The following is a 23,641-nucleotide window of genomic DNA, read 5'->3' as shown; positions in this document are numbered from 1 at the left end:
ATTTGCATTTTCAACCCTTAGGAACGTTTTGTCAGTGCTTCCCGATATGGACCTTACATAACAAATGCATAATAAAAATCCAATTTTTGGTGTGCACTTCCAGGAGGTGAACAAGAAATGTTTCCATGTGTTTTTTCCAGTTGTCAATATTCACTGCTCTTCCACACCACTGATCAGTTTATCAGAATGTAGCAAAGCTGTGTTTCCCTCTCACCTCAGTCAATTTCCCCCAACCTTTTCTGTACTGGGCATGTTCATTTCTGTACCCGCACCTGCAAGTGCGCAAGAGTAAACATTTACCAGCCTTAGATACCATGTTTCACAATGGGCAAAATGGAGACTTGTTTTCTTGATGGGAAGCAGTATCTATTTCCATTTGTTTTTTGGGTTGTGTTTTAATACTGAGCTCTTCTACAAGACTTGTTACAGAATTGTGCAAGAAGAGGTTCTTGTGCTAGACTTCCACATTAGAACACTTTCTTAAAAAGTCCATTGTATGCACTGATCCTACAACAGACTGCAAAAAGTGAAGCCCAATATTGCTTTTGTACTACTTGAGACTACTTGAAGTACCGGTACATCATTGGTGGTCTGTTCCACTGAATTGGGGAGGGACAGGGACATCCTCTTCCACACAGCTAGAGGGGCTGAGATTATCTTCACAATGGAAGAAATATCACATGCAATCAAGTGAGAATCAGCTTGAGCAGTGGTGACATTATAGATAATTATGGGTGATAATGTGGCCTGGACTGCTTTAACAAATGCTTCTTCTAATCAGAACAGTGAATCTTCTTCAATGCACTGCTTCCAGTTTATATTATGCACCACTGAATTCACTAGGATTCATTTCTGAGTACATGCAGTTAGGATTGCAGCTTTACATCCCAGAATAAGGAATTCTGTGCTCATGATGCATATTCATATGCCCTAACCTCAGCAAGCGAGGAGCGCATGTTAAATTTTATTCTCTTCCTCCTATATCCTTCAAGTTAAGGGCAGCCTTAACACTCTGGAAGAAGCTGAGTAGTCATAGCACATCCATACTTGGAGTGAAGACTCTGCTGCTGATGGCATACCTTTAAGCAATGGTAAAGACTTCCACTGGGTATTCCGAGATTCTGATGTTTTGACAGTTGGGCAGTTGTTAAAGAGAGTTCTCAGAGATCCACTCAGAAGGAAGTTCATCCTTTTTTTACAGATCTCATATACCTGGTAATTATTTTAAGACTTTTATCTTCTCCAATAAATTCATGTGAGATGGCTCTCTTACAATATAGTTACAACCAATGACTACGCTAAGAAAGATCACCTCTGTAAACTAGCTACTTCCAGGGACACCACTGGAGTTTGTTATGCCAGGAGTCAACCTTGCAGGTGAATTTGCCTCTGGGAGGGGGGTACCTTAGTGAGGCTCTAGAAATGGGGAAGGCAATCTGCAGCCATTAGATTAATTTCACAAAGGTGGAAGAAACCCAGTAAGAAAGAAACTGTTTTAGGTCCCCCCCCCAAAAAAATGCTGCTCTTCTGTCCATTTAAATCAGGAATGGGGAAACCTGTGGCCTTTCAGAGGTCACTATGCTCCAACTCCCATGAGTCCCAAGCAGCATAGCCAATGGTTAAGAATGATGGGTGTTGTAGTCTGGCAACATCGGGAGGGACACAGGTCCCCCACCCCTGACTTAAACTGTTTTAGGGTATTGCGATTTATAAAATTAATATTATTATATAGTAGTAAGGTTGAACACAAGGGACGCGGGTGGCACTGTGGGTTAAACCACAGAGCCTAGGACTTGCCGATCAGAAGGTCGGCAGTTCGAATCCCCGTGACGGTGTGAGCTCCCGTTGCTCGATCCCTGCTCCTGCCAACCTAGCAGTTTGAAAGCACGTCAAAGTGCAAGTAGATAAATAGGTACCGCTCCGGCGGGAAGATAAACGGCATTTCTGTGCGCTGCTCTGGTTTCACCAGAAGCAGCTTAGTCATGCTGGCCACATGACCCAGAAGCTGTCTGCAGACAAACGCTGGCTCCCCCAGCCTATAGAGCGAGATGAGCACGCAACCCCAGAGTTGTCCACGACTGGACCTAACGGTCAGGGGTCCCTTTACCTTTAATGTTGAACACACTTAGCAAAATGCTGATTATTTCTTAAATTAAGCATCTGCTGGTAGGCGGTAAGAAAAAATAAGAATAGAAAGCTTTAATAAGAATAAAAAGTGAGTTTTTAAATGTTTTAATTTTGTAAACTGTTGCCTTTCCCATGTTGTGAGCCCCAAAATCAGATTTCCTGCAGTCAGAATACTTACTGCCAGTTCCTGCCCACATGTCTCACAGTGACATAACATAGCCATTATGTGCCTTCCGCAGGTCAAAGAAATCAAAGTACTTTTAAACCCCCACTTCCATGCCACCAGATATGGGAGCTGAGGTTTGCAAGGCTCTGGAAAGTGTCTATAGCTGAATACGATAATAAACCAAGGGTGAGTGGCCATGGAGGTTTGTATCTCATTATCTTGCTGGGTTTGTAAACACGTTACAAGGATGATTCACTTTTAAGCCTTTCCACCATTCATCTCAACTCTACCCAAAGATGGTGCCTTACACTCTGGAAACTAATGACATGTGATTTCAGAAATAATTTGTTTTCATCTGTGTATATATGGCATTGGAATTGTGGAAAGGCAGACATAAACTTCTAGCTGTGCATTTTATAAGCGACAAAGAAGCAATGCATTACTCCAGTTTCAGTATAAATGTAAAGTTTGATGTTGCTGTGAACACTAGAAGCATCACCAGATTCTGCGTTCCACTCAGCTGGCACTTTTGTTTACTTGGCAACGAGGTCTTGGATAAGTAAACGCAACTCTCCAGATTCTGATTCTAGAATTCTAGGATTACCATCGTGGCCTGTTCTCTAATTTGTTATATTTTCTTCTCAAGCATGACACGTAGGTAGGCTCTTAAGAAACATGAGAAATTCCCTAAGTGTTGATTGGTGTGCAGTTTTATTCCAAATTGAAGTAAAAAATTGCTCTAGGTTTTACATGTCTAATCTGCCATAAGCAAGGAAGTAAACTAGAAGGCTGGTCTCAAAGTTTGTAATCCCCTGAGCTATTGCTTCTCATCCTTCTTAACTCCTAATCCCACCCACTTCTGTGGGCCAGGACAGCTATCAGTGCCCAAATCCTTCTAGTATTCCCCACCAAGAGAGATATCACACATTCGGTTTCATTCCTCTCAATCTTTCCCCATCCTTGCTTCAGCTATGCAATATCCCACCTGTTCAGTGTCCTCAGTTCCTCGGCAGCTGGAAAGCAGGTGGGAGTTTGCCACATGAAGGCTGTGCCTTCAGGCGGAGAAGTACGGCATTATGATTCTGCCCTGCAGACTCTTATCCATCACCAGGATCAGCAAACATTCTTTCCCCCCTTGTACACCTAAGTCCAGGTTGCTTCCGCCCAGCACGTACTATCTTCACAAGTAACTTAATACTGGTCCTATTTACTGTATCAGGAACTGTCTGCTTTGCCCTTGCTACAGCTGGCCTAGAAACAAGAATTTAGCAGAATTTGTATAATGGCATCCTCATTACGGGGGAAAGCTTTCCTTTCTGCAACCTTTGCTGCTCACATTGAAAGCAAAACGAGGCCTGCCACTAAGAAAAGAAACGTTGGCAAAAGTTTATCAGGGCCAGTGTGCGTGTGCACGCACATTCATCATGACAGTTTTTTAAATAAAAAATGCAATTATTTCTCATGTAGCCATATTTCTGCCATTAAATATAAACAAATCAGAAAAGGTGTTGCTTTGGGCAAACAATCCCCCCCCCCCCATTTATTCCATATGTAAAGAAGCAAAAATAGTGATTTGCTGCACAAAATGCATGTGAGGGCAAATCAGTTTGCAAAACTTCAGAGTGCTTGATAAACTAGGATAGGGTACTCTATTTGGAGCTAAATTCCCAAGACTGTATTTTAGAATAAACTGCAAAAGTTCAAGGGGTCCGTCGCTTTTCTTCCACATCTCTGTTTTGTCTCTTAAAAACTCTTAAGTCTTTTTCTCTCAGCGAGGAACTCTTCCCTATTAATGTCATAGTCATGATCATTATTTAGTTGACATTCATATTTATCATTCAAACGATTCGATGGAGTAAGGAAGGCATATTTTTCAGCAAGTTCATGAAGCTGTTGGTGATTTCTTGGATCACTCTGTTCAGTGAAAGAAACATTTCTCTCTTCAACTCAGTTTCATGACAATTCAGCATCATCTCATGATTCTTCACCTGCCAACAGTTTCTTCTTTCTACACTGACAATCCATGACTATCCCCAGACCATCACAAATTTCTTTTGTGTAAGCTACTGAATTGTTAACTAATTTGTCTCTATTTTCAGTTTAAAATGCTTTTAAAGCCTTGAGCTTCATGCCACATTGTTGTACTGTATATTCGGTCCTTTGGTTTGGAGGTAGACCTGTGTGTTGTTAGGTTCTAGAAGGATGGATTCCGAAAGCACAGGAAGGAAAATGATTGAGAAGTATCAGGCAGCACGCCATCATCTGACCTGGTACTTTCTCCTTCACTAGTTGAATGCACTTCTACAGCATTTAATATTTGTGAGTGGTTCTTTTTTACAACTCACAGCATCTCCCTGTGCATTCCACTGCGTTTCTACTACACGCATGACACTTTTGACCGGTGACTGAAGTCTTGGTGTGGCTTTGCCTTTTCCTATTTTTGTCTTAGAAGGAGGGGCCATCTCTCTATGGAAGAGTACCTGCTTTAAATGCAGAAGGACCAAATTTAAATCTGGCATTTTCTCCGGATATGGCTTGGAAGCCTCCCACCTAAAACCTGGCAGGGCAGCTTTTAAAACGATAACTGATTACATTGGGCTAAGTGCTTTCACATCCAAGTCCAGCTTTCCCAACATCTGATAACAGATAAATTGCTATTGTTATTACCTGCCCTTCGCCCTAAGGTCCTAGGATGGGTTTCATGAATTAAAACACTATGTAAAAACAGTTACAGATGGGTAGCCGTGTTGGTCTGCCATAGTCGAAATAAAATACCCCTCCCCACCTTCTCAATATATAGAAGGATCTGGTAACTTCTGTTTCAGTGTATCTGAAGAAGTGTGCATGCACACGAAAGCTTATACCAAGAACTAACTTAGTTGGTCTTTAAGGTGCTACAGGAAGGAATTTTTTTTATTTCGACTATGTAAAAACAGTTTAAAAGGACCTGTTGCATGGATCGACAGTGCAAACTTAAACCATGTCTACTCAGAAATAAGTTCTGTTGTATTAAAATGAGGCTTGTTCCCAGGTAAGAAGGGCTAGAATTTGCTTTCCTAATACGGCAAGAAAATGTGTTGGGGCCGGCATTACATTCTCCTTTAAATGCAACTTTTGTTGTTGTTTAGTTGTTTAGTCGTGTCTGACTCTTCGTGACTCCATGGACCAGAGCACGCCAGGCACTCCTGTCTTCCACTGCCTCCCGCAGTTTGGTCAGACTCATGTTGGTTGCTTCTATAACACTGTCCAAACATCTCGTCCTCTGTCGTCCCCTTCTCCTTGTGCCCTCAATCTTTCCCAACATCAGGGTCTTTTCCAGGGAGTCTTCTCTTCTCATGAGGTGGCCAAAGTATTGGAGCCTCAGCTTCACGATCTGTCCTTCCAGTGAGCACTCAGGGCTGATTTCCTTCAGAATGGATGCGTTTGATCTTCTTGCAGTTCATGGGACTCTCAAGAGTCTCCTCCAGCACCATAATTCAAAAGCGTCAATTCTTCGGCAATCAGCCTTCTTTATGGTCCAGCTCTCACTTCCATACATCACTACTGGGAAAACCATGGCTTTAACTATACGGACCTTTGTTGGTAAGGTGATGTCTTATTATGCAACTTATTATTATTATTATTATTATTATTATTATTATTACTGGGGAATGGAGGAATCCCGCAAGCCCAGGTGAGCTTTGAACTGGGTCAGTTTTGGAGGATTGTGGCACGATCCCACTTACAGCGGTGGGAGACGAGCACCTATTACAGCAAGAGCCTCTTTCCTCGGACTGCAGCCGAGTCGGTCCGTCACCCACCTACAACACCCGTTAGTGCCTCCGATGTGATCGGACCCCTTGCCTGGATTAGTTCGTTTTGAATGAAGCTGCAGTTTGGGCGCTTCTTGAAATTGCCCCGCAGGAGAAGCGGAGCAGCAGCAGCAGCAACAGCAGCGCCGAGAGGGTCGGGACAGGGGAGAGGGGCTCGGGCGGCGGTAGCCTTGGCGCTGGTTTCAGAGGAAGTCCACGGGCGGACAGACGAATGAATGATTGAGCGAGCAGGACTCCCCCGCGCGAAAAGGAGCGCGGGAAGGCTGCTGCACGCAAAGAAGCGAAAGGGCTCCTAGGTGTGCGCGCGCGTGCGCAATGCGGCGCCGGCGTGTAATCTCCCCCTCCTCCTCCTCTTGCTCTTGGGATCTTCCATCCAGAGCAGGATCTGCGGGGGGAGGGAGGGAGGGAGGAGGAGAGAAGCGGCTAAAGGGCGGGGAGAGCACCTTCTCGCCCTCCACCAGCTACACGGCGGGGAGCGAGAGGGGGGCGGATATGCATCTCACCTCCGCCCTTCCCGCCAGACTCTAAGTTCAACATTGGGGAACTGGAGGCGGAGGGAGGGGAGGGGGGGCGCGCAGAGAGATAAGTTTAAATGCTCCCCCTTCTGCCTGGGCTGCAGTATTTTTCCAGCAAGAAATAGCTGGATGCCGGGTAGGACAAAGGCTGGGGATCCCGGTTTGGAGGGCGAAGAGAGGCAAAAAGGTAAGCGCTGCGTGGGCGGGCGCCGTCTTCGCACTTTGTGGGGAGTTGCGGACTGCGGGGGAGGGGGGAGTGTCGTGCAACTTGCAGTTATGGCTCTTTTCAATTAAAGGTAGCCTGCCTTTAAACAAAGAAGTTGTGCAGTTATGAGTGCTCTAGCAGACCGGGAGTGGGGGTGGCCGAGAGGGAAGAGAGAGAGAGGTTTGTTCCCAAATCTTTGGAGGTGGGCAAGCCTTGGTGAGAGTTCTGCAAAGAAGTGATCGCGGCGAGGAAGTAGTAGATCTCTCAGGTGCCCTCCCTTCGGATGGGCTGGTGCACATGGAAGCGTCCTTGGCGGCTTTTCTGCAAAAGGAAAGGGCGCGGGGAGGGGGAGGGACCCGTCTTGCAGGTAAGGCAGACCTGTGGCCGCCGAGATTCCTTGGGCGACTGTGGCCGCATGGAAATCTGCGATTTAATAAAGCGGGGAGAAAACCCGGGTGTTTGATAGAAGTTCGCTGGACTGAATTGGACCCCGGTAGAAAACGTGGGTGTAATTGCCCTTTCCCCTTGCCCTCTCTCTTTTGGCGGGGGGAGGATGTTACAACTAAAAGGTCTCAGCCAAAAGAACTTAATAACAGCCAGATCCCATGCAGGGACATGTGCCCTGAAGCCTGTTGATTTCCGTAGGATGGGTCTGTTAGGCTACAACCCATAACAACTTGACTAGGTAGAAAATGTTGGTTAGTCTGGTTCACTGTTTATTTCTCCCTACCTAGGTATTGCCTTTCCTCCCAGACCAGATTTTGGATGGGAAGTCTAAAGATGGAAGAGCCATGGTGGAAAGGAGACCTTGCAGCAGAGATTCATCAGACTTTGAGGTTGAAGGTCAGTTAGCCTCCCTGTCTCTGCACTCTTACCTGCTCTGCCTTTGCTGTGTCCAAAACTTTTTTCCGTGGTGGTTGATTCTTACAGTGAAAGACTGCAGTCCTCAATGCACTTTAAATGGGAGCAAGTTAGAAGTACATTGCATCTTACACCTTAGGTTGCGCTGTATGGAAGAAAGATACTGAATAGGTCGTCTTCATCGTCGTTCCCCCATCTACCTCTAGAAGAAAGCAATATGTAATTACTCTGGACTCCATTGTTAGTGTTGATTCCTATCCTGCTCCCATGTAGTGTGCTGTTGGAAAACAAAACAAAAAAAATCTTAAATTGATACATTCAGCCAAATTATTTTTCAAGGTGGATGAGAGCCTGAATTGCATGCTAAAAAGATTGGCTCACTGTCTTCAACTCTATTGCAAAAGCTGATAAGTAGTCACTGTAGATTAAAGAGGGAGTGAATAGATACCATATTTTTTGCTCTATAAGACTCACTTTTTCTCTCCTAAAAATTAAGGGGAAATGTGTGTGCGTCTTATGGAGTGAATGCAGGCTGCACAGCTATCCCAGAACAGCAAGAGGGATTGCTGCTTTCACTGCGCAGCGATCCCTCTTGCTGTTCTGGCTTCTGAGATTCAGATTTTTTTTTTCTTGTTTTCCTCCTCCAAAAACTAGGTGCATCTTGTGGTCTGGTGCGTCCTATAGAGCGAAAAATATGGTAGTTTAAAGCAGGAGACTGAGGCCCAGTCCTAAAGACAGTTATTTGGAGTCAATTGGATTTGTTTGCAAGAAAATGTGTGGTTAGGATCAGCAGCTTTTATGGAAAAGAGTGTGGTGACGCAGACAGGGAAGAGGGCCATATGAAAGCAACTTTTCACTGGGGACTTGATTAGGACACATTCATTCTAAGAAGGATATGTGTGAAAGGGATATTGCCTTGCAAATGGGTCAGCGAGTTGAGATAAAGCTGACAGTATAGGTTTGTCCTGAATGAGCCCCCGCCCTGAGCGTATTCAATGATGCACCTTTCTGAGCTCCTAGAGCATGAAATATATACATTTACAAGGAAATGTCTCTCAACTGTGTTAAATTCCTTATTAGTTCTAGTGAAAATCCTTGCTTTAATATTGCGGGTGCTGTGCACCTGTACTGGTCTGAAGTGGTTACTGCGGTGCTGTTCCTTGCAAGCCTGCTCAGGTTCCTGTCCTCCACTCTGCAGTCATACCTCGGGTTGAATGTGCTTCGGGTTGAGCGCGTTCAAGTTGCGCTCCACGGCAACCCGGAGCTTGTTACTTCCGGGTTTTGCCGCTTGCGCGTGCGCAGACACTCAAAATGACGTCATGCGCAGAAGCGGCGAAAAGCAACGCGTGTGTGCGCAGACGTGCCATCGCTAGTTACATTTGCTTCTAGATGCGACCGGGGCTCCGGAACTGATCCCATTCGCATCTAGAGGTACCACTGTACCTAGCTTTTTGTCCTGTCCCTCCTCCGTGAGAGATGTTTCCTCTGTCTGGAGGTTTGTTCCCATGTCTTGGCAAAGGCAGTGTTTTTGGAGGGAGGGCCTTGAACAGGTGTCAAGCATGACTTGGGGGAAATGTGTCTTAGGTTCATGTTCCTGCTATTTGCAAGTATGGAGGGGGTGTCTGCATGTCTCAAATTAACCAAAAGCCTTGTGGCACTTGAAAGACTTAAAAAAAATTATTATGGTGTTAGCTTTTGTCAACTACAGCTTGCTTCACTAGATGTATGACGCATTATCCTGAGTTGACAGGTGTATATGCACATGGAAAGAAAGAAAGAAAGAAAAAGAGAAAGGAAGGGGTTGGCCATGAAGTTAGAGGGAAATGGAGATGTCGGAAATACAGGTGGTGATAATTATGTTAAAGTGTGGATGTATGTAAAATCTTTAGTGATCTTTCACAAAGCATTGTTGAGGATAACATACACATTCTGACATGGGTATGCCTTGAAGCATGAGGGTAATCTAAGAAATTGTCATAAACACAATGGAAGATCTTTTCACAAAAGGAAAACTAGTAATTCTCAGAACCCTCCACCAGCCCACACAAAACAGGCAATAGCAATAGGCTGCAGGGCATATATTTCTCACCCCTCCTACACCTTCCTTTGGCTTGTATTTTTCCATTGTTCATTGTGTTCTTTGGTTACAATTGGAATATGTCAAAGTGAATATACTTGTTCAAGGTGAAATTTACACAGGAAAAGTAACTTGAATTGTTGTGTGTTTTCTTTGGAAAGAAAATTACGGTATGTATAGCTTTGTCTTTGTGTGTAACTTATATATATAGCTGAATGAAAGGCCACAATAGAGGTTGCCCTGGGTCCTTTTAAATCCTGGGAAATAATGAGCAAATGTCAGGATTTCATGATAATTTGATTTTGTTATCATTTGGCACACCTGTCCCTTCTCAACATTAGATAGTTTGGTTGGTTTGCCAAGAGCAGGGGTCAGCAACCTTTTTCAGCCATGGGCCGGTCCACCGTCCCTCAGACCATGTGGTGGGCCGGACTATATTTTTTTGGGGGGGGAATGAACAAATTCCTATGCCTCACAAATAACCCAGAGATGCATTTTAAATAAAAGCACACATTCTACTCATGTAAAAACACACTGATTCCTGGGCTGTCCGTGGGCCGGATTGAGAAGGCGATTGGGCTGCATCTGGCCCACAGGCCTTGGGTTGCCTATCCCTGGCCAAGAGCAACAAAAGCCCCTGAGTGTCTCAGCTAGCCAGAGAAAAATTATTATCCAAGGGTTGGTTCACTTGTGTTTTCCACATGGCATACACACACGGCAGAGAGCTGCCAGCCAATCGAAAGAGAGTATCCCGCACTAGTAGTTCGTACTGTATGTGTATTTTAAGACACACACATTCTAATTTTTAACCTGTACACAACAAAAAATACCACCTGTGAATTGGCCCCAAGGCTTGAAGGAGAGAGTTATGTAATACTTGGTTGTCTTTAAGCTGCTACTTTTTATATATACCATACTTTTCCATTTATTGGACGAGGTTTATGTAAAAAAACAACAACTGGGGTTGTCTTATGTCTTATACATTGATAGTGGGTAGGGGTGAAGGGTGATTGGTTGCAGCCACAAGCTGCAGATTGTCTTTGGTGTGTGATTGGTTGTTGTTTCAAGGGCTGCTTTGGATTGGCTGCCGCTGCGTCAATTGTGCTTGCGATTTCCTTCCGCTGTTGGCGATTGGGCAGCCACTTGTTGCAGATTTGAGCGATTGTCAGTGAGTGACATGAGTGATTGTAACCATCGGGTTATTTACTGCACTCCCCCCCCCCAAAAAAAAACACAACAACTTTGTGCCATTTTCTAAATTTGCCATTTTCTTATACACGGGGGCGTGTTATACATGGAAAAATACGGTATATGAAGGATATATCATCTTAGTTTTGTATATGTAACCCTTTCTGACATCAAACAAGAGGATGGAGGCATATGTTGGGGGGGGGGAAATCCATTTGTTTTTCAAAAAACAGTAACAACCACACACTTATTTACAATAATGAATGAGATACAGTAAAACAACGGAGTCCAGCAGCTCTCCTGGATTCTGAAAAAAGAATCCCATCTCTGCTATTCTTCAACTCTAGCCTTGTTCAAGCATTAAGTTTCCCTCACATAAGGAGGGCAGTGGTTCCCCCCCTCTCCATGGACCACTTGAAAATTGCTGAGGGCCTCGCTTAATGATATTTCTGTCTGTTGTAGCAATTGTAATGAGCTTTGCTAGGTGCTGGAGGATTTTTAATGGTCTTTTACTTGCCACTTGTGTTATATATCAATTGTATTCCATGGGTTCAAATTGCAATACAAAAATATACAGTGCAAGTATAAAAGAAGCAAGAAAAATTACAAATAAAAAAAATCCTTATCAGCATTTAATGTGATGGCTGTGCCATTTCCTATCTTCAACCCAAATCCGTAAATATGGTATGGATCACCTGAATGAAACTCATTGGAAACAGTTTGTGAACCCCTGGACTCTTGACGTCATGGCGCTGTGTCCAACCGCACTGCACTCTGTGTGTGGAATGGCAAACTGTCTGGTTCCTAAATTGCAGAGGAACCTCTGCAAATACAGTTTTAGGCATGTGAACGGCAGCAGCGACAGACATGGGGTTGGGGGCAGGCAATTCTTCCTCCTGTCATCGCATGAGGGAGAGGGACTCCACGCCTGTTTCAGGGTCTATCAAGGCATGGCAACAGCCTCGGCTGAGTTTCACAAAACTTTGAAGCAAGTAGGGATTGGTAAGGTTTACATTGGAACTTAATCCTTCAAAAGCCACCATGTAGTTATTCCAGGTAAGTGGACTGGTGACTGGAGACATCAGAAGGCAAACAAAACAATGTTTTCAAGTGGCAGCAATCTGGGGGATCAAAACTTGTTCATATACATGTGCAATGTGTAGGGCATTCGGTTCATTTGTATGTGCTTTTAAGCCTGCTTTTGTGCCTTATGCTTTATTGTACAGTAAACACAATCTTTTTCCGGTAACCCACAAGCGGTGTCGGCTTTAAATAATGCAATATATTTACGTAGGATGCCTTCTTTTACCCAAATTGCTATGCCCCACTATGGCCCAAGCTTTTTCTGAAAAAAGTTGTACCCCACCCTACTCTACATCGTACAATTTGGAACAAATTGTAGGCCATACGCCATTTGACATATGGCTCCTTCCTTGCATTTGCAAAATTAAGTTCACATCCTCAAATAGAAAGGATGGGTTGCTGGCTCCCCAAATGTACTGTGCTTCTGAATGCAACTTTAGAGAGGGATCGAGTCCTTAGAAATTTTGGAAGTGGAAAAGACAACATTGTTGCTGTTGTTTAATATTCCAAGCAAATGTTCCAAGACACACTTCTGACTAGAAATATTGCTCTGAAATTGATTCTTAGGCGTATTTCACTGTATTTGGCAAAGGATGACGTCCTTCCGTGTCAGCTTGTTGTGCAACAAACTTACTCTTGCGCTGCTGGGCTTTTCCTCCTCCCCTTCATTCAGCTCCAGATCTCTTCTTGAAGATTTGGCAGCCCTTCAGAGCAGATGTGGGCAGCAGAGGGAGGGAAATCTGTGTTGTGTTCCCTGGCGCAGTCGGTGTTGGATAGTGCCTACAGTATTTATTGAGTGCCCAGCACATGATGTGATGGTGTCCATATTGATGAGATGAGAAACCTGTGGCCCTCTTGATGTTGAACTACAATTCCCATCATCCCTGACTGCTAGTCATACTGGCTGGGGAGTGATGGACTCCGTTGTTTTACTGAGGAGTGATGGCAGAACGATGCCCAGTCCTGTACCAAATGGCGTGTCAATACAGGTGGCGGCCATTTTGCGTGCGTTCAGTTGAGGTGTGATCTCGGATGCACAGGTCATTTTGGAAAGAGAATGTAGGCACATGGTTTCTATGTTGTGGTACATTGTCGGCCTACAGACCTAAGCTGCTTACCAAGCCATCAGGTGCAACATGCCTCTCGTTGAATCTACTGTAATTATACTCTTATTCGGTAAATATTTATTGTAAATGAAGAGTTGTGTCCATGGGGTGGGGTGTAAAGGTGGTGTTTTGAGTTGTTCAGTGAGCAGTGTAGAATTCCTTGCTAGCTGGAAGACGGGGTGTTTTTGTTTTAGGCAACTTTTCTGGAAAGCTGGATCTTTCAAATACAGCCAGCTCAACTCCATCCCTGACTGGGATGTTTTTAAAACCTTCATCTGGAATCTGCTGAGGTCAAATGAGATGTTGCCTCTTGGAACAAGACTGGAGGCTTCCATCTAATAATTGTTATGTTAGCTGTGAATGGGCCTTGTGTCTAAACAGACAGATAAGCATGTTTGCCTGAGGAAATGGGTCCTCTTCACCTTCACATAAATATTTACAGTGCTGTCCTTTTATGTAAGAGGTCTTATCTTGCAGTTGGTTAAGAAGTAATTCATGAACTGGCTTATCCTTTAAAAAACTAATTTCATCCCATTTTCATACTTTTAATACAGTGGACCTGTAAGTGGGCTTCAACTTTAAATTTCTTGTCTGGGCTGCAAATTCATTTTATGCAGTTTGATTAAATAGTGCCCAAAAATGACTATGTAAGTCATTGAAAAGTTATTGACTTGTTCTGAACCTGTAAATGGGTGGTTTCTAAATTCTTTACTTGGGAGAGCCAACAATGGAAGATAAACTTTTCTTTTGAATTTGCCTTTGGATTCCAACCTTCTGCTGAATTTGCCTCTAGGCCAAACAAGACCTGAAGCCAACTCCTTGAGTGCCTAAATTAACATGTCTTAGGTTTTCTAGTGTAAGTAGCAGCTGTTGGGGCCCTGAGCAGGATTGAGATGTTTAATCCAAAACACACAGGGTGGGGGGGGACGCTTTTCCCAGGTCTAATAGGTGTGACACAGTTGTTAATGAAAAATTAATTGTACACCTGTAGGATTGGTTTTAACTATGCTTTGAATATTGTATTTTTTGTATTTTATCTTTGTTTGTATTGTACACTGCTTTGGTGACCTCAGGCTGTCAAGCAGTTTGTACATTTGTACAATAAATAAAATAGTAGCTCCCCTTAAAAACTAACAATTATTGTGGCAGTCCATGAAAGGTTATACCATCATAAATGTGTTGGTCTTTAATGGGTGCAGCAGTCTGTTTGTTTCTTTATAAATAATGTTGGTTCCTGGTCTTGAGCCCTGTGGGAGGGGATTGCTAGCTGATGGTGGGTTGTTGTTGTTGTTTAGTGTGGGTCTCCCCCTGCCCATTGCCTGATTCTCAGGAGTATGAATAGTTGTCGCAAGTTTTCATTGTCTTTCAATAACAGGTTGGATATTCATCCAGAACAAGAGCTGGATTGCTTTTTATTGCGTTAGTTGCTAAGCACTTGCCAGAACAGGTGGTGGATGGTGATCTGTGGATTTTGGCTTCTGAAATGGATATTCATGTTAATACCCCTTCTCTCTCTGTGTCTCTCTTTCTTTCCTCCCCCTCCTTTGTGTTGCCATAGGAGCTGAAGCTGCCCGTGTACAAGGCCCATTCTCCGCAAATCAGGATGCGGCGCTATTTTGCTGACCTCTTGGCCATCCTCAGCAGCCGCTGCCAGCTCTGCCCCACAGCCCGACACCTTGCTGTGTACTTGCTGGATCTCTTTATGGACCGCTATGATGTTGCTGTCAAACAGCTATATGTCATCTCGATAGCCTGCCTCCTCCTTGCAAGTGAGTAAGCTTGCCTGTTAATGCATACATGCTGTTGCGGTTACTACTTGTCCGTGGGGGAACAAGTAAGCTGTATATTGGTTAAATGCCCTGAGCTGATGAAAACTTTTTTTTTTCAATTTATTAAACAAAATATTTTTAGGTTGTTTATTTTGAGCAGGTATCATCTAAAGCATTTTTGAAACCATGGAACAGGAAAAGACTATTGGTCCTGCCCAGAGAGTATGATATTTATTGCTGTTCCACCAGGCCTTTGGTCAGGGCGCAGCCTGACCCACTCCTCTGGCAATCTGCACAGAATTTTGCTTAATGGTTGCCATCAATTTGATTTTAATTAATTTTATAATGAATGTTTTTAGAATGTTGGATTATTTTGATTGTTGTTAGATGCCCTGAGCCCAGCTTCGGCTGGGGAGGGCGGGATATAAATAAAAATTTATTATTATTATTATTAAATAGTTGACTATGGCTCCTTGCAGTTTCTGTTGCTTTTAGAACAGAGTATCAACAACTTTGCCTAGAATTTCCTGCAGCGATGTACTTCTTTTTTGCTCGTATGGGGAGGAGCCTTAAGTTTCAAGCTGTGCTTAAGAGAAAAGGGATTCTCAGCTGTTACAGAGAGTAACAGGTTCATTTTTATGCCTTTTAAATGAGGCCGTGGGTGATGCTTTTCCTTCAGATCACCCCTTGCATTACTGTATTATTCAGAGCCTGTGGGGCCCATCACATTGACATTTAAATATTACTCAATAATTGTGGACTGAGCCCATGGAAAGGGGTTCCTGTTACATTTAGAGGGCACCTTTGACCCCTGCCATATTATATTCATGGAGAGCAGATACTGTGCCAGTTCATTCTCAAACTGCAGCCCTTTCTATGTACTTACCTAGTGATCCATCCTGAGCTATATCCTCCTAGAATCCCTTTAGTTTTGGGCCACTTTAGAAAAACATAGTTGTCAGCCTTGCACAGAGACACGTGTCCTAATAACCCAAAGCTTTGTACAAGGGAGAAAGTGCAGGTGGGTAACTTCGGAACCAACCCTTAGAGTAGCCTTCCACCATGTGGTGCCCTGTGCATGGTCCTCTCTGACCACTGGCCATGCTAGTTGAGGTTGATGGTGAACTGGTGTCCAACTTTGACAGAGGGTCCAAGAGCAAGTTAGAGAAGGCTTGTTTAGAGCCTCTCAAGTCTCTTTTTAAAGACTACAGCCGGCAAAAAGAATAATTGCAGGTGGATTAACCAGGCCAAGATAGACAGGATCTACTTTTTGCCAGCCTCATGCTTGTATAGCTTGTCCTGTTAGCATGTTGTATATATTCCTGTCCAAAGCTGCTATACTGACATAATATTTTGTCTGTTTAAGGATAATAATAATTCTTCCCCGGCCACAGCCGGGCTCAGGGCGGCTAACATCATAAAACTAACATAGTATACAAAGAACATAAAACAGGCAATCAATTAATTAAAATACATCTTAAAATTAGTTCAGAACAAATTAAAATCTGGACAGATGGCAGTCCACAGGTAAAATTGAGAGTGGTTGATATTCTCCAGGGCCAAATGCTACCACTAGTCTTATAAAGGACCTGTGAGCAGGCTAGGAGGCCTCTTTAATGCTTATTCTTATACAGAAAGAAAAGAATCACACTGAACCACGACAAAAGGCCTGGTGGAACAGCTCCGTCTTGCAGGCCCTGCGGAAAGATGTCAAATACCTCATGGTCCTGGTCTCTTGTGAGAGAGTGTTCCACCAGGCCGGGGCCACGGCTAAAAAGGCCCTGGCTCTGGTCGAGGCCAGTCTAATCTCCCTGGGGCCTGGGATCTTCAGAGTGTTATTATTTGCAGACCTTAAGGTCCTCCGTGGGGCATACCAGGAGAGGGGGTCCCATAGGTACGAGGGTCCTAGGCCGTATAGCGATGAGCATTGTGTCACAGTAGTTGTTTTTTTTGTTTTGTTTTCTTAAAAGGCCAGTCCTTGATGAGGATGGCCGCAGTGTTTTCAGAAGCATCTAGATTCCAAGGGAGCAATCTAGAAAGGAGATAAGGAAGTGGTTGTAAAACTACAAAAGCAGCAGAAGCTATTCAGTGTCTTATGGCTGCTACCCTTCCTGAGTCAATTGTCTGGCCTTTGTATTCCACTCTGGCAAAAAGGTGGGGCAGGAGAGAAAACTTTTCTACTGCATATTATCTTAAATCCTGCTAGGCTGGAAAAATATTGATGGCAAATAAAAGAAACTTGTCAAACTGGAGGAAAAAGGATTCTTGGAATTTGTTAAAGTAGAGACTGGACTGGGTTCTTCCAAGGCCTATAAATTTAAATATTGAGCAGTGCCTGTTGGAAGGGTTGGCATAGTTGTTTAAATCACACTTTCCTATTAGTAATAGTTGACATAAAATAAAAGTGTATAATCAGATAACCAGATTGAACATAATGTGTATTTCCCCCCTTTTTCTTTGAAGTGTGGGCCAGCATTTTTCCATTTGTTCTGGTCTTGGTTATGTACTGTATTGCATCTTTATGTAACATTGCTTTCACACATTGTGAGATGCTCTAGTTTTCTTCCATGTTGTCTCATCAGTGAAAGTGGACTGCATGCTTTTCCAAAGCTCCCATAATTTTATACTCTGTACTATTTGTGTTTGACTAGAGCAGACATAGGCAAACTCGGCCCTCCAGATGTTTTGGGACTACAACTCCCATCATCCCTAGCTAACAGGACCAGTGGTCAGGGATTATGGGAGTTGTAGTCCCAAAACATCTGGAGGGCCGAGTTTGCCTATGCCTGGACTAGCGTTTATCTCATGCAGTGGCAACGTCTGGCTGATGAATCTCTGAATTCTGGGTTTTTCAGCATTGGCTTCTAGCTGAGTTCAGGAGAATCTAGACGGAAAGAATACTTTGAACTCAAGTGGCTTGTTCTTTCTTTTCAATAGGCAAGTTTGAAGAGAAGGAGGACAAGGTGCCCAAACTGGACCAGCTGAACAGCTTTGCTTACATGTGTAGCCTTAACCTGGCGCTAACCAAGAAAGACCTGCTGAAGATGGAACTTCTGCTCCTGGAAACTTTTAACTGGAATCTCTGTCTGCCAACCCCGGCGCATTACATCGATTACTACCTCTTTGCCTCTGTTAGCGAGAGCGATCTGCACAATGGCTGGCCTATCACATCCGTGACCAAAGTCAGAGCTTTCATGGAGAAATATTCTCACTATTTCCTAGAAGTCTCGCTGCAAGGTAATTTCTTGGTCCAGAGGCCCAAGGCACATGTCTGCCTTGCAGTAGCCTTTATCAGGATTATAGCAGTCCTTGCATATGGGGAAACACTGCGTTTAATGCAAATGCCACCAAAATATTTGTCTCACCTTAGAAAAGGCATGAAATCAAAGCTCAGGCTTTGTCAAAGGGAATTCTTGCTCTTTGAGGCCTTGTTTTGGGGTTAGGCATACTCTGGACCAAGCTAACCCACAACTTGTTTTAATATATGGGGGCAGCGTAGAGGCTGCCACAAGTAGAATTCCACTCTCAGGATTCTCCTGTTGAAGGAAAGGTGGAAATGTGATTTTCATCCATTTTCCCTTTACACTGCAGCTCCATAGGAGTTGGTTGTTGTCTTTTTGTGGAAGAAGTGTGATTTCAACCCTATGTTTGCCACTGCTTACCTCAGAGCAAAGAAGCCAACCTTTGCTTCTAGAACTTGGGATGGTAAGCTTTTGCCACCCCACAAGGAAGAAGCAAGTTTGAGAACCAGTAAAAGCCACATTTCCTCAATTTTGCCCCTAAGCGATTGCAAAATCTAAAAATGAAATATGCCATATTTGGATTTTAAAGCCAGGCAATACTTGGCATGTAGTACTGCATGTTTGTCTGGAAGTAAAGCCCACGGAGTTTAATGGCGTTTTCTTTCCAGTATGATTGCAGTCTTAAACGGTCTATAAAATCTGAGATCAGATGGCAACGATCTGTCAGATGCTGGCTTAAGAGCGCCCATCGAAGCCTGAGTTATTGCCCATAATAAAAGTTGCACTGCGCACACAAAGAGACTACAGTAGATTTAGTGGCATTGCTTGCAATAAGTGCTGACCTAAGTTGACTTGCTCTCTCTTGAGCCAAAGCTGTCATTGTGGTGTCTTAGTCTCCAGCCAGAATACATCACATGAGCCTGCTGCCAGACTTATTGGAAGAAGTTGACAAAGTCTTGCCATTTATGGATAGAGGTGCTTGGGCCTAATTTGAAATTCCTTTTCTTCCAGATCATGTTTTTCTCTCGTTTCGGCCTTCTCTGGTTGCTGCTGCTTGCGTGGGAGCCTCGCGCATCTGTCTTGAGGTTTCTCCTTCTTGGACCGCACAGCTCCAGCTGTTAACTTGTTATTCCTGGGAGCATCTTGCTCCATGTATCGAACTCATGCTTATGTAAGTTTTGAATAAAAACAGCCACCTGATGAACATTGTTTTATTTATGTGTTAGTTTTTTCAGGCGACTAATACGTCAAACTATCTATGCGGACAGAATTTCAAACATTAACATCTACCTGGTGTGACTCTTGACACCATGTTGATTGCAAACATGTAGCGTCCCCAGTGCCCTGGCTATTTACACTTGACATAGCAGCCTGCCGTATTAATACAATACTCATGCAAAGATCCGAAAAGCCTCAGTGGTAGAGCTGGTAAGCCCACTGGGAAACCTTGTTCCCTTTCTGTACAGATGAGCGCAGTTATTTATGACATGGCTAAATTTGGTGGCCCATTCCTTTTCTTTAAAAGCTCTGGTACACACATCTAGACCCTGGTCTACTAATTTCTCATTGCTGGTCTAGGACATAAGATGGCAAATGGTATTTTGGTGTCTGTAACTTTATTGTAAATACTATAATTTTCAGTGCGGCTTTTGGAAACATGATTCTAATGCCTGCCAAATGGCCTGGAGCATTCCCAGACATAGGTGTAGAGCAGTGTTTCCCAAACCTGGGTCTCCAGCTGTTTTTGAACTACAGTTTTTGAACTACAACTCCCATCATTCCTGACAACTGGTCCTGCTAGCTAGGGATGATGGGAGTTGTAGTCCCCAAAAAACCCCAGCGATTGCTAGTTACTTACCTGTCACATTTTATTTTTCTGTTTCAAAACCCTGGCCTTTAAGCTTGTGTGTGATTTTATTTTTATCTAACAGAGCTCATGATAAGGACATCAAAGAAGCCAACAAGGAAAAGGATCGTGTGAAGCTGTTGCAGCAGCAGCAGCAAGTTGTGGAAAGCCTCAGCCTTCAAACCCCGACTCAAGTTCTCTTCCAGCAATCGCGTTACCATCCCCTGGCTCAGCATTCGGCTGTCGTTCCGCAGTTCCACTCCCCAATACAGGATCTGTGCTCGGCTTACCGGGACTCTTTACAAGCTCCTCGACTGAGTGGCCTTGCCTCGGGCCACCATAGCGACTCCCTGCATTCCTACTCCACCCTACAGGCCAGCTTTCAGCCTGTTTTGCAAACAGTGTCCATTCAAGGGCCTATCACCATGCAGGTAGCCATTTCAACGGAGCCTAGACACTGCCTCGCTCTGACCTATGGCAGTAGCTATTTTAGCGGGCATCCTTCTTACACAACAGGTTGTTTTGATGGATGAGCACCTGCAGAGGAAGGGGGGAAGACAGGACCAGTACATCTTGGAAGGAAAACATTGGTGGTATGTAAACAGAGTTGCACCTGCCACCATAGAAAGGAGCTCAATGAAGCAACTACTTGCCAATAGCTTGGACAAAAATCCCTCGTTGATTTTTCTTTTTTCTTTTTAACATTTAAAACATGGGTGCCTTTCCTGCAGAAGCAAGATTTTTCTGAGAAGAAACGCAAAAATAAACCTCGAAATTCATGATGCTACTTTTGCAAGAGTGACTTACTGAAATTGGGGTGGGGAATGTAGAGACATCCCTTTCCTCTCCTTGCTTCCACCCTCCATAGAAGGGGTGCCAACGAACTTGAAATAAAAAACACTGTAATTAAAAACAGTACTCTGAAAAGCAGAAACCTGGAGAAACTTCTGGCCATCAGATATACTTGTATGATGGCTCTCCCGTGAACACAGTTTGTAGTGGCAGCTCATAACACTGGAGCCTTCTGTTGACACTAACAAGGCTTATATTTCCTTGATACCTCTGAAACTGTCACTGGAATTTTTTTAATGAATGTTCCTTGCTGTGCTTTGACTGGAATTTTCATAGAACAAGACTTTAAACTTGGAACACAAGTCAAACCACTTTTGCCTTAATTTGTCTGGTGAGGCATCAGTAGACAAAACACCACTTGGGCCTCAAGTTTATCGTATTTTTCTTAAAATGCAATCTTAACTTTACCTCTAAAATATTTAAGATGCTGCTGCCTTAAGTAACTAAAAGATCATTTTGTGGGAAAACATGGTTTACAACTTATGTCAGGGATTAATGTTTACTTGAAAACAATTCATTGTCAAAATGTTCTTAATATTGCAGGAATCGCTGCCTTTTAGTGTGGTATGTTTGGTCTTGCCGTTTGAGTTAGTTATCTAAATATGGTCAAATGTGTGTGGAAGGAGTTGATTTTCTTTTTAAAGGGATCCATGAGTAAGGGAACCTGAGGTAACCTTGGAAACTGGTCAGTCTTAAAAGCTGCAGTCCTTGAACCAGAGTTGAGGCTGTTCGTTTACAGCCTGCGAAGACATTAGGCTACCGTTTACTTTAAGCAAAGGCCTACTGATAATTTTTTTAAATCACAATGTCACTTAATAGAGACACCATTTTAGCTCTTGTACATCCAAAGGCTTATTCTCTCTCCCCCTCCCTTCCCCCATTACTTGAGAGTGGAGCCACACGTGGTGGAGAAAGCAAAGGATTCTGAAGCCTGTGTTTTACTGTGTAAACCAAATCCTGAGCTGTAGTGAGGCACTTGCAGGGACATAAAACAGGGAACTGCTGCTTACCCCACCTACCAGTTCCCCCATGCAAATGTTACTCCCAAGCCATTTAAATTTCTTCCCCATTTCCTAAGAGGTACCAAAATCAAAAGCGAAGCCTGTCTGATGGGAAAGCAGCTGATGTCGAGGCAGGTGTAGAGGGAAAACTCAATTGATATGTGACAAGTACTCAACCCAGCCAGTTAGATTTTATTCCTGTTCCCACACTCCACATTTGCAGTACCTCTGCAAATGCAGATTTGGGAACGGAGGGTTTGCCAGATTAACATGATATTTTGCCTTAAGTCCCATTGATTCATTGCAATTTAGTTCCACTTATCTGTACTTCGGGATCATGATCTTAACTATACTGGTGCGATTAAGCTTCCCGCAGGATTTCTGTGGGTTTTTTGTTTTTTGTTTTTTTTTTGAAGATTCCTGCTAGAATATGAAGTGCTCACTTGATATTCAGCTGTTTGTCCTGTTAGTCACTGAAAGCCAGTATTGTTTGTGAAAAGGGTTCTCAGGATTGCAATACAGACTATGTGCAATATATTGCTTTTATTCTGTCTAGAGTCCAGTGTGTGTGTGTGTGTGTGTGATGGTAGGATGTTCATCATTCTGCTTTTTAAGTTATATAATTTTTAGAAAAATAGTTCGTGAGAGGGTTGAGTTGGATTTTAGAGTGCAGACTTGTGTTTCCCCTTTTCAGAGGAAGTATGTTGGTTGGGGACTGATGTCTTTAAAGTGTACTGTAGTCTGGGCATGTCACACTTTAAGCAAAATGAAAGTAGATGTTGTGTTCCCTTTTTGTTACAGATTTAAATGAAAAGTGTTTATGCAAAAAATTAGAATAGTATCCGGAAGTTTTCTTTTTGTATTTATATACGACTTGGTATCTACAATATTTTGTGTGTTGTAAGCAAATTTTAACCACCCAATTGTGTAAATACTACTGAGGAAGCTCTGGTTGTAGAATCCAGTGTGTTCATTTTATTGGCCTTGCAGAGAAGCCTCCCCCGCCCCCATTTGACATTCATAAGTATCTCCATCTTACAGTAGGTTATTCAATAAACACAGTGCAAAATACTGATGTGCGTGTCCGCTTCTTGTATACTCCTACGAAGAAGGGTCTACCCACACTATTTGTGCCCGCGGGTCATTCGCTTTACTAATGGAACTGTGAAAGACTTCAATAATCATTAAAGTTCTCAGTATTTGCAGGTGAACGTGATGTTTTCCTAGTATATGATGCTTTACTATTTCATTGGCTCTTAATATGCTTAGAACTGCAGCAGTGCATCACACACATTTATCCTAACTCATTTCAGCCTCCCGTTAGCTCAGCATTGCAGTTAGATCTAGAGTCGCCGGACTTCATTTAAGTCATTTATGAAAGAAGTAACAAGGAAATGGGACATGCTGCAATATGGTACAAGGCTTTGGAAAAAAAGCTTTAGGAAACCATGTCTGCAGATGCTTCCCTTTCGGACGTGTACATTTCCCGCCCCCCCTTGTAAAAACCCATCATGCTGCTATTGGCATGATGATTATCATATGATAAACTCATTTCTTGGTTCGCTGCAATTTGTGATGGCAAACCTAAATTCATGACAGCAGAGTGGTTTCATTTAACTATAGTTGCACATGGCAGTTACGTATGACTTGAGAAACCTGTTTGTGGAATGATTGCTCTGAGTTCTGCGTACATCCTTTGCATAGACTGATGGCAGCAGGATTCCTCAAGGGCCTCTTCCGATGATGCTCTCGCCTATTAATTGTTCAAGTGTGTGAGAGCCTTGGATCAGC

At 43.4% G+C, this 23,641-nt stretch overlaps 1 protein-coding gene across 1 annotated transcript; it reads left to right on the top strand.

Annotated features, from left to right (window-relative positions):
* Positions 1 to 1,172: 1,172 nt before the first annotated feature.
* CCNJL (cyclin J like) lies at positions 1,173 to 22,921 on the top strand. Its single transcript, XM_080995276.1, is given in 8 exon segments — positions 1,173 to 1,377; positions 2,367 to 2,479; positions 7,560 to 7,571; positions 7,573 to 7,668; positions 14,699 to 14,909; positions 17,847 to 18,146; positions 19,163 to 19,322; positions 20,083 to 22,921. Coding segments are annotated over 8 exon segments (1,362 nt in total). The 5' UTR covers positions 1,173 to 1,355; the 3' UTR covers positions 20,531 to 22,921.
* Positions 22,922 to 23,641: the final 720 nt, after the last annotated feature.

The sequence above is a fragment of the Podarcis pityusensis genome (assembly GCF_964106645.2).
Source record: "Podarcis pityusensis genome assembly, chromosome: 2".
Lineage (NCBI taxonomy): Eukaryota > Metazoa > Chordata > Lepidosauria > Squamata > Lacertidae > Podarcis > Podarcis pityusensis.
This window is presented reverse-complemented; position numbering and strand designations above follow the sequence as displayed.